The sequence below is a fragment of the Akebia trifoliata genome, chromosome 15 (assembly GCF_017979445.1).
Source record: "Akebia trifoliata isolate Shusen 1 chromosome 15, ASM1797944v1, whole genome shotgun sequence".
In the NCBI taxonomy this organism is placed as follows: Eukaryota; Viridiplantae; Streptophyta; class Magnoliopsida; order Ranunculales; family Lardizabalaceae; genus Akebia; species Akebia trifoliata.
In genome coordinates, this window is record NC_141389.1 from 28604696 (window position 1) to 28616751 (window position 12056).

General features: G+C 36.8%; 1 protein-coding gene across 1 annotated transcript; it reads left to right on the top strand.

Annotated features, from left to right (window-relative positions):
• The first annotated feature begins 830 nt into the window (after positions 1-830).
• On the top strand, positions 831-11027 carry LOC147385082 (cation/H(+) antiporter 15-like). Its single transcript, XM_086425002.1, has 7 exons — positions 831-1129; positions 1254-2258; positions 3217-3278; positions 7603-7622; positions 9175-9533; positions 9684-9761; positions 9921-11027. Exons 1-7 carry the CDS (start codon positions 920-922, stop codon positions 11025-11027), a joined length of 2841 nt encoding a protein of 946 aa, XP_086281128.1. The 5' UTR covers positions 831-919.
• The last annotated feature ends 1029 nt before the right edge of the window (positions 11028-12056 follow it).

Consider the following 12056-nt stretch of genomic DNA (forward strand, 5'->3'; position numbering starts at 1 on the left):
ATCTAAAAAAGATCCAACTTATAAGTATAGATAGCCGAATTTGATCTACTAATTTTTATTGTATCTGATCTGGTTCAACCCCAATCTATTGACAGCCCTAATTAGTGGGCATATATCTCACAATGATTGGATGTGGCCGTGGACGATGATGATGGCGAGTGTACCACACGGTGAAATTTGGTGTGGCCATCAATGATGGACAGCTATTTGTGAGCAACACCACAATTTTGACCACAATCCTAGACTTAGATAATCAGGGTTTCGGATGTGCTCTGTCCACGCATCTCGAGGAGAAATGGAGTGTTCTTAAGGGAAAAAACACTCAACTGACGTGCCAGCAGTGTGCACAGAATCATTGTATTTTTCCTTGAGATACAAGTCAAAAAATCTGAGTGTTGCTGGAGTAACTTCACGGATATCGCGATGCTGATGTGGAGATGTGCACATAATCATAAATGCCTTTCATTCATATCTCAAGCAAAAGTTTCTACAGTTCTGTGCACATCCCCACATCAGGACAGTGTCGAACGAAGTCCATTTAACCATTTTCATAAAACTTTATGATTCCCGTACACTGCAACATCAGTTGAGTGGCCTTTTTAAGAGTTTTTTTAATCACTTTAGAACGACTCATTAGATGTTGGCCAACGAACCTTAGTAAGATTTAAAATCTTATTAACATAGTCAGGCTAGCTTCACTAAAATTGAAAACTTCAATGCCATTGTCACCAGCCCACCACCCACCATTTCCACGTCAACTTGTGGCTGGCTCTCCCTACTTTCTCTCAAGCTTATTTTCCTTTTCTTTATTGTTTTCGTGCATACTTTGCACATTGTTTTCAAGAACGTCTCTTTTCAGCATTAATTCCTAGATATATTTTGATTTTTTTTTTTGAAAATTCAAATATATCAAAGATTAATGGCTACAGAGGACCCTGAATACAAGTTATGTCAACCCATAGGTCTTGGTAACGTGAATCACAGTAAGGGCATATTTTATGGTAACAGTCCTTTGGAATCCGACTTGCTTCTTTTAATGGTACAAATCTCCATGATCAACCTCATCACCCGTATAGTAATGATTCTTCTCAAGCCTCTCAAGCAACCTCGTGTCGTATCAGAGATCATCGTACGTAAGCTTCTTTTATTTTTATTTTTTCATCCTTTTTAATGAACTATTAAGAATTCTATAACCCATGCATGTATATGTAATTCTCATTTGTTATGCACTTTGATGATTGATCTCTATCAAGGGTGGTATAATCATTGGCCCGTCTGTTTTGGGACGAAATGCAAAATACATGGCGTTGATGTTCCCCGACAGAGGTGACATTTTTTTGAATACTATAGCAGCAATATCTATGATGTATTTCGTTTTCCTGATTGGAGTGCAAATGAATACTAGCATGATTGCAAAAGCTGGAAAGAAGGCTTGTTTTATAGGTTTTTGTGGTGTGATCCTTCCCTTCATACTAGTCTCTTCTGGTAAATACTTTCTAAGGCATTATTTAGAGAAGAATATCGCCAACTCGAAAGTGATTGGGTGGATATTGGTGTTTTTGGTAATAAATTCATCTCAGGTTCTCTTTCCAATTCTCAAAGAGCTAAACATCCTCAACTCCAAAGTAGGCCGACTCGCCATGTCCACTTCTATGGTTGTTGATGTAGCAGGCTGGGCTTCTCTATTTATCCTTGCAACCATAGACCAATTTTCAAGATATCATCCATCTCGAGTCTTTCTGCAATTATCTTCCATGGTCGCGTTACTATTCTTCATTTTATTTGTTTTTCGGCCTGCCATAATGAAGATAATCAGAATGACTCCAGTGGGGAAACCCGTGGACCAAGGCTATGTGATCACCATCCTATTAGTTGTCTCAGTTTCGGGTGTGGTATGCAATATGATTGGTGCACCTATTACTTATGGACCTTTGATGTTGGGGTTAGCGATACCGGATGGACCGCCTCTGGGATCAACCATTGTGAACAGGAGTGAGACTATCATCTTGGAATTTCTCATGCCTTGCCTATATGTGACTGTTGGCCTGGAAACCAATGTCTTCTCCAAGATTGATTGGGTAGCCTTGTGTTCGCTATTCTTCCTCTTCTTGGTTGGGTACTTGGGAAAAGTGGCGGGGACTCTATTGCCTTCCCTCTACTTCAATATGTCATTTACTGAAGCCCTAACCCTTAGCCTCATGATGAACTTGAGAGGCCAAACAGAGCTGTTCTCATTCCGCCATTGGAAGAAATCTAAGGTACATTCAATAACACTCCCTCCATCAACCACTTTCAAGCTTCTTTGGTTTCTTTTTGTGACAAATATATATATATATAAATTAGGTTTAATAATTATAATCTGATTTTCATATAGTTGCTATGCCCGCGTAAAACAGAACGCAATTCTTGTATCTTGTAAAAATCTCCTCGTAAATTGATGAGATCTTAGATGTGTTGTTTATAGAATCAAGTAAGTATTCTTTTGTATTTTATTTGACAGGGACTCTATCTTTAGAGATCTCCTTAGCGAGTAGAAAAGCCAGTCCATTTGAGCCTTGAAAAATAAAGAGGAGTCTGATTTGGAAGGAACAAAACCAAAGTCACATAAGTAGGAACTCAACCGTGTGTAGCATGAACGTGGAGCCTGTTTGAGACCCTAGGTAGTGTTAAATTTTAAAGTTAATTTTCTAGAAGTTATATTTTCTTATTTTATTTTGAGGGTTGTAATGAGGATATTTATGTAATTTTGTATGGACCCCACTTCACATGTGTGGTTGACACACCGCATCACCTTTGCATTTTCTATGTAGTCATTATTGCTTTTCCCATGTACTCTTCTAGAATCCCCACCTTTATTAATGAACCCCTTTACCATTAATTATCTCCATTTTCTCATGCAACCAATCTTAAGTCTCAATGCATTTTCGTTTTCCAACTTGAATCCTCTTAAAACTTTCTGAACAAGCATTCTAATATACTAGAAATTTTCTCCACCACCTATATATGCATGTAGGGAGTCTCATTCACAACTAAGTCTTTGAAATAGTCATTGATAAGAGAGAAAGTGAGAAAGATACCATCAACACTGAAAATTCCATATCTTGTATAAGTGGAGGTTTCATTTCCAAGTTACAAAGTTTTTTTTTTATTTAAATTATCTCTTTTCATCCTTTTAATTGTTGTTCTTCTTCTTTTTGTTTATGAGTCTTGGGCTAGTGTGTTTCTACACTATTTGAGAAGCAGAGTTTCAAAAATTTGGATTATGTCTTTCTCCACAGGTAGATTTATGTAGACAATAGACATGATGAGGAAATTGACCATTGATGAAGCTAGGCGATTGTGTCATGTAGACTTCTTTGGCTAAGTTCCCGTGGAGAAAGACATTTTGGTTAACTAGTTGGCGAATAAGCCAATGTTTAGATACGACAATGGAGAGAACAAGGTGAATGGTGCTTGTTTTAACCACTGGGTTGAAAGTTTCATTATAGTTAAGGCCATATCATTGATGAAAGCCTTTAGCCACCAAGCGACAATGATATTTATCAATAGAACTATCAACATTTCATTTGATGCAAAAAACACATTTTCATCCCACTAAATTTTGTCTAGGAGCTAGTAGGACAAGTGTCCAAGTACCCATTTGAAGAAGTGCATTCATTTTAGCATCCATGGCTTGACGCCATTGCGGATTTTTATGTGCTTGGGTGAAACATGAAGGTTCCTCAGATTCAAAGTACAAAGGATATTTCTTGGCAGTAAGAGCCTTGGGCTTGAAGATTCATGTTTTTGCTCAAAGTAACCATGCGGTGGTTGATTTGTGGTTGGGAAAGGGGGGAGACTTACATTTTGGTTTAGATTGGATAAATTTGGAGAATTTTGGATAGGGTATACATGGGTTGAGTTGGGTAGGGTGGCTAGACGTGAGGATTGGACAAGTAGATGGGGAGTAGAAGAATCAGTTATGGATTGAGTAGATGGGTTCATGTGTTCAAAGGATTGTGGGTTGGTAATGTGACATACAAGCTATTATGAGGGGTAGTCACAACCATGGGTGGAGAACATGGGGAATTGGGGATAGAAGTTGGAGAAGATTGTTGTAAGAGGGGTAGGGGGCCAAGGAGGCAAGGGCGAAGGTTGTTAAGAGTTGTGGGGACAACTAGTTGAGTGGCGAAAGGGAAGTAGCTTTCATTGAGGTTATGTTACAATAGATGTAGTTGCATCCAGTCGGAACATGTAAGCAACGGTAGCCTCGATGGGAATCCTACAACCCAAGAAAACACAAGGAAGGGAACGATGCATAAGTTTGTGGGAATTATTGGGTCGATGTTGGGGGAAGCACTAACATCCAAACACTTTGAGAATTGTGTAATCAAGGGGTTTATGAAATAAGACTTCCCAAGGTGATTTATTTTTTAACGAAGGAGATGGTAGGCGATTGATGACAAATATGGCGGCTTGAAAAGCATCATCCCAATAAGTGAAAGGGAGAAAGGCATTAGTAATGAGTGTCAATCCTATTTCCACAGTGTGACGATATTTTCTTTCAGCTAAACCATGTTGTTGATAAGTGGGAGAGCAAGAGAGACGATGAGTAATGCCCTGATTACGAGAAAATGCTTGAACGGTTTGTATTCAGTGCCCCCATCAATTTGAAAGCTTTTAATTTTGCAATTGAGAATGTTTTCAATTTTTTATTTAAATAACACTACTGTACGAAATGCATCAAATTTGCGAAAAAGAGAAAAAATCCAAGTAAACCTATTGAATGCATCAATAAAATGAATATTGTAAAGGTCAATTTTGTGATAAATCAACATCAATCAAGATTTCACCATTAAAGCTATAAAATAATAGAAAGAATATGAAAAAATAGATAAGACAATGATTTTTTAAGTGGTTTGACAAACGTGCCTACGTCCACAAGCTCAGGTAGTCGTTTCACTATAAATCTCACGGTTACATAGCCTCCTTACCTCCCGTCCGTTTTTCATCTCTTCCTCTACCCTCTTCATCCCCCTTTTCACAATAACCTCAAGACCTTTAAATAAAAAAAATTCTAAAAAGAGTCCTAACCCTAATTAAGTTATAATTGATCATAATACCCTTTACCTAAATTAATAATTACATAAAAAAGAAAATAATCCTCTTAAATTCAATTTCTTATTTAATAAGATAGAGTCATCTTCCAATGATGTCTTGTGTTTATCTCAGGATGTGTGTTGATGATTCGGATGAGAGATAAATTTATCACTCCACATAACCCCCTCTTAAAGGTAGAGATCGATGTATTAAAATCCATCTTCGAGAAATACTTCTGACTTAAGTAAGCACTAACTTTGATTTTTGGACTAGTATCATTTTTGATCCCTCAAGTTTATTTTCTTCCAAATTTTTTAAAAAATTTGATATTCAACTTAGTCAAGCTCCCATAATAAGTAGATGTTTCAATAATAAAATTGACCGCAAGCTGAGCTTGATTTCTTTAATGAGCCAAAACTTTGACAAATGATAGAAGAATCGATCGAAATCCCAGATCAAGCTTAGATTCTAGAATTGTCCAAAACTTAGATAAATAATAGAATAACCAATCGAAATCTCATATCAGACTTAGATCCCAAAATGGTCCAAGACTTTTATAAATAATAAAATAATCGATCAAAGTTCCAGATCGGGTTTGAATCCCAAAATGATTCAAGACTTAGATAAATAATAGAATAATCGATCGAAGTCCCAGATCAAGTTTGAATTCCAAAATGATACAAGACTTTGATAAATAATAAAAGAACCGTAGCTGCCCTTGCCTTGTAAATATTTAATTCACTCCCCTCAAAGTGAAGCTTAGTTCACATAAAATCAACCTTATTGTCTTGTTTGGGTTTTGCATTACTCACCTCATAGAATTATGTTAGGTTTCAAGGAATTGACCTTCTTGCCTTATTGAGTTTTGCAACACTTACCTCATAGAGTTATACGCATTTCCAAGAGGAATCAACATTTTTGCCTTATTTGATTTTGCATCACTCACCTCATAGAGTGATGCTCGATTCCAAGAAAAATCGACCTTCTTACCTTATTAAATTTTGCATCACTCACCTCATAGAGTGATACTCGATTCCAAGAGGAATCGACATTCTTGTCTTATTGGATTTTGCATCACTCACCTCATAGAGTAATACTCGATTCCAAAAGGAATCGAACTTCTTTCCTTCTTGTAATTTGTTGAATCGACCTGAAAAACTTATTAAAAACTTAAAAAAAAAAAAATTTATAATACTATCCTTAAAAATATATTTTTTATATAATCTCGAAACCAAGTCCTTAATTATACTTGGACCGAGCCTCCCAAGTACGAATTAACCATTTTACTTTATTGATTGGGTTTGCACCGAACCCCCGTATATACCTTTTGTCTTGGTGGATTAGAATTATGGGTTAGACCTCTCACCTCAACCGAGTTCTTAAACTCAATCAAGTTGGGCACGAGATTAGTCCCCAAACATACAACAATGAATTATAAATTGAACTACTTAACTCAGCGAAGTATATAGATTCAATCGAGTTGGGCATAAAGTTAATCCCTAAATCTTCATTTTGTCGAGACAACCAAACAAAACAAATTAGGTCACATGGAATCCATCTTATGGGCATGAACGAAGCTCCCACCATATTTTTGTGCTGAGTTGACTCAGGTAATAAATTGTGTCATGTGGCACCTTATTATGGGCATGAGTCAAGCCCCCGAGTAATATAATTGCGTGACACTATTATTTGTTTCAACAATTAATAAGACTAAGAATTTTGAATTTAACATAACCACCTAGTTGTATCATTGTATTTGTGATACGTCTTTTTGTTTGGAAGACCGTAATGTTCATGTCTTGACACGAACTTTTTTAATTGAAATACGATGGATCACTTTCCACTCCCATAGCACCTTGTTGACACAAGTTTTTCAAGCAGTACCCAGCAATTTTCACACTAGCCCCTTGCACCTCTATGTGAATTTTGTTATAGAAAATTAGACCCAACAATATCATTCCTCACCATTGGTTAAGTGTCACCTTCCACCGAATGATCGTGTTTGCTTAACATAATAGTAACATAATTTGGTCATATCACCTTAAGCCTAGCTATAGTAAGGCCCGTGTATTTGTACAAGGCATAACACTTCCCTTTTTGAGTTAACATATTATTATAACCTCGATAACATCAACAATGAAGAGAAGAAAGATAATCTTCTCAAAAAACCTCTGTCTTTCCTCTACATCTCGAGCCATCCGATTTCGGTAAGAGAAATTGTTAAATAAAATTATGATCTCCTTCAATTTGGCTTTCTCCACAGCAAGCTCTCTAAGAACTCAAAGATCCTAAGATCAACGAATCATCTAATCTCTGAATGTCATCTGGATCATTATTACTGCATCTTATGGGACAATTCCTTCTTCTTACCCTTCCCATTCTTGAAAGCTGCAATTCTTTTCGCAAAAACCTGCTTTAGAACAACAACTTCTTGAGCGACCGGTTCTTTGATCTCAACCACACATGTAGCATTACAACCTTTCTTATATATCTTTACTACAGCTTTGTTGTTCTCTTTTGCAGGAATCATTGCTGCTTTGAAGGTATACCTGATCTGAAACCCTAGACTCCAAAGGGTTAGTATTGTGCAGCCCCCAATTCTTGATTTGGAACCCCGACCATACCACATGGTTTCTCATGGATTTTTCTCTTCGTTCTCACGGACGGGGTCAATTGTGGAGGTTGATTTTGTAATAAATCGACCTCAATCACAATTTCATCATTAAATCTACAAAATAATATAAAGAATATGAAGAGATAGAGAAGACAATGAATTTTTACGTGATTTGGCAAACGTACCTACGTCTGTAGGCTCGGGGAACCATTTCAGTATAAATCTAACGGTTACATGGCCTCTTGACCTCCTCTTCTATTTTCCCTCTCTTCTTCTTCCCCTTTTTTACGATGGCTTCAAGGCCTTTATATAGAAAAATCCTAAAAAGAGTCGTAACCCTAATTAAGTTACACTTGGCCATATTACGTCTTACTCAAATTAAGAATTACATAAAAAGGGAAAGAATCCTCTTAAATTGATATTCTTTCTTAATAAGATAGAGTCATTTTCAAATGATATCGCATGTCTATCTCGGGATGCGTGTAGATGGTGCGGATGAATGATCAGGATGATAGACGATTTTATCCCTCTACAAATATAATTTTTAAAACCATTAATTGAAGGAGTGGGTAATGGCCCCCAAATATCTTAAACAACTAATTCCAAAGGAGATCTATAAACAGTAGTACTTGAAATAAAGGTAGATTATGAATTTTTCCCAATGGACATGTGGAGCAAAAAGTTGACTTATTGGTGGAAAGAGGTAGCTTGTGCTTAAAAAGAACTTGGTTGACGTCCTAGTCGATGATGCCAAATATCAACTGAGGTTTTGACGCTTAGGAAGGTAGAGGAAGAATGAACATTAAGGCTAATAGCATGTTCCGAGAAGTAGAGGACACCTTTACTCAGTCTATGGAGCACCACCTCCCCCGTCTTGAGATCCTTTACAAGAAAAAAGTTTGGATGAAACTCAAAATAAACATTATCCTTGGTAAATTGAGAAACAGATAGAAGATTATGAGCAATTGAAGGAACATGATAGATATTTTTAAGGGTAAATGATCGGGTAGGTGTGTTCAAGAAGAAAATACCTGAGTGGGAAATTGGAAGATTGTGACCCTTACCTTTCTTAATGGAGTGAGGACCATGGTATCCTGAGTGAAGATGTAAGTTTGCTAGATCTGATGTAAGGTGATTAGAAGCACCAGAATCAGGGTACCAATTTGGGTCTTGGAATGATGACGGTGTCGATAGAAGAGCAGACAGGATATGATTTCCAAGTGTCCTTTAATTTTTCATATACGCGGTCTTACCACCTTGAGGCCAAGAAAAGATGTCGCTTTCCCAGAAGGTAGCCAACCAATGTGTTCTCCTACTTGAGGCTTCTTTGCACACAACTCATCAACAGAAATCTTTATCAACTTATTTCCATGGAACGAGCGAAATGTTGAAGCTAATGCATTTTTTTCTTATATGTTTTTAATTGAGTTTTTCAATCTTTACATGATTATATATATAATCTTTCAGTGATTATTATGCAGGTAGTACTAAAGGAACAAAATTTTGCATTGGCTGTGCTTTTTACAACCATAGTAACAGCGATTACGACACCCCTCATAAGAAAATATATAGACTGACAAAACATTATAGCATTCACGGCTCTAAAAAGAGGACCATACAGCACTCTCGACTCGATTCCGAAATCAGGATTGTCGCTTGCATTCATGATCAAGATTGTGTCCCTGGACTCATCAACCTACTTCAAGCCTCTCATTCAACCAAACAAAACCCAATCACGGTGTACGCTCTCCACCTTGTTGAACTCAGTGGTGCAAATGCCAGGTTTATAGCTCACGACAAACATCATAGATCTTCCAAGTATGCCCGTTCCAACTTCATGGTAAATGCCTTTGAGATCTATGAGCAAACACGTGACCACTATGGTAGCATTCACACATTCACGGCTGGTCCCCTTACAACACGATGTACCATGATATTTGTGAACTTGCACTAGAAAAAGGGTATCACTCATTATTGTTCCCTTCCACAGCCAGGATGGAGAAACTATACTCAATATAATGCATCACACCTGGTGAATTTGAACCTCCTTGCCAAGGCACCTTGTTCGGTTGGAATGCTTTTACTCATCAACAGAAATCTTTATCAACTTATTTCCATGGAACGAGCGAAATGTTGAAGCTAATGCATTTTTTTCTTATATGTTTTTAATTGAGTTTTTCAATCTTTACATGATTATATATATAATCTTTCAGTGATTATTATGCAGGTAGTACTAAAGGAACAAAATTTTGCATTGGCTGTGCTTTTTACAACCATAGTAACAGCGATTACGACACCCCTCATAAGAAACATATATAGACTGACAAAACATTATAGCATTCACGGCTCTAAAAAGAGGACCATACAGCACTCTCGACTCGATTCCGAAATCAGGATTGTCGCTTGCATTCATGATCAAGATTGTGTCCCTGGACTCATCAACCTACTTCAAGCCTCTCATTCAACCAAACAAAACCCAATCACGGTGTACGCTCTCCACCTTGTTGAACTCAGTGGTGCAAATGCCAGGTTTATAGCTCACGACAAACATCATAGATCTTCCAAGTATGCCCGTTCCAACTTCATGGTAAATGCCTTTGAGATCTATGAGCAAACACGTGACCACTATGGTAGCATTCACACATTCACGGCTGTGTCCCCTTACAACACGATGTACCATGATATTTGTGAACTTGCACTAGAAAAAAGGGTATCACTCATTATTGTTCCCTTCCACAAGCCAGGATGGAGAAACTATACTCAATATAATGCATCACACCTGGTGAATTTGAACCTCCTTGCCAAGGCACCTTGTTCGGTTGGAATGCTTTTTGATCAGAAACCAAACACAAACATTCTGTGCCGTTCCTCTACCTTATCAATAAACCGTGTTGCTGTTCTCTTCATGGGTGGAGCCGATGCTCGTGAGGCACTAGCCTTCGCAGAATGCTTTGCTAGGAAGCCGAATGCAGAACTCACTGTTGTACAGTTCCTTTTGGATGTTAACCAGGAGTACAATGATGATGAGGAGGAGGAGAGGACGCTAGATGTTGAATTTATGGCAGAGTTCAGGTTGAAAGACTTTGGAAATAATCAGGTTGTTTACCGAGAGGTGATGGTGAAGGATGGGGTGGAAACAATCAAAGCCATTCATGAAATGAGAGACGAAATATATGATCTTTGGATCATGGGACGGAAACAAGGGATGAATCCAAAGCTAATTGAAGGTATATCAGATTGGAGTGATGAAAATCCTGAGTTGGGAGTGATTGGAGATTTTGTTTGCTCACCAGATTTTGGAAGCACAGCATATGTGTTAATAGTGCAGCAATAACTTTGTAAATACAAGCATGTTTAATGCTGATTTATAATATTGTAGTACTGTGCACATGGATGCACTTGATAATTTTCTTAGGTTAGATAAGGTCGTTATGCAGTTATGATATATTGTATAAGGGTGTATTGTGATACACCGAATCACTTTGACATTATATTTAGGGTGGTTACGTAACTGCATAGTATATATTTTCTATTTAATAAGAGTATAACCAGAGGTCAAAATAATCTGGGTATTTCACATTCTCTTAAAACTCTTAGTTGTTCAGTTATTTTTTTTTTAGAGTATTCACGATGCAAACATCTTTAAAAAACAAATAAAAAATTCTTTTTTTTCTCTTTTTGCAACATTAATTGAGTAATCAGTCAGACTCTAAATATTTATCAGAAGTAATTCCTTGAGCAATGTTAATTAGGACTGCAACCTGGGCGGGCTAACCTGAACTCAACCCCATTGATGGGTGAGCTTGGCTTGGGTTATCAATCTGAATTGAATTTGGGTTGAGGCTCCGGACAACCAACTCAACCCAAACCCGATGTTATATATTTATGTTCAATATTTATTTATTTTTTAAAAAATATTCATTTTCTCTTCGTAAATATATTTGTAAACTAAGGAAAACAAATTTATGATATAAAAATTGGAAAAACCATTATAAAAAAATAAATAATAAATAAATAAATAACGAAATAAAAAAACTATTTATAAAAAAGTATCAATTTCGTGTGAAATTACAAATAGGTTTTAATTTTTTAAGATTTTCAGCCAGTTGAAGTGGCCTAAAATTTTTTATTTTTTTTAACTTTTTTCCACCATTTAAAAAATTCGTCACTAAAAAGTGGCACACAAAATGTGCACTTAGTTTTTTTTTTTTTTTTGGGAAGAGTTAGCAAGTGTTTCACCCTTACTAAGGGTCCTTGGACTCACCTTGTGGCATCAAAAACATGATCCGATGCTTCAAGATTGTAGAGGACAAAATTCTAGGAACTTGAAAAAAAAAATTAAAAAAAATCAAGTTATTTTTAC

What these genes read in the sequence shown, in the direction of transcription:
- LOC147385082 (XM_086425002.1), top strand. Translation starts at nt 920, where the DNA reads ATGGCTACAGAGGACCCTGAATACAAGTTATGTCAACCCATAGGTCTT. An exon ending in GTGTCGTATCAGAGATCATC is followed by an intron (nt 1,130 to 1,253) that starts GTACGTAAGCTT and finishes ATCTCTATCAAG; the next exon opens with GGTGGTATAATCATTGGCCC. An exon ending in TTGCCAAGGCACCTTGTTCG is followed by an intron (nt 9,762 to 9,920) that starts GTTGGAATGCTT and finishes ATTATTATGCAG; the next exon opens with GTAGTACTAAAGGAACAAAA.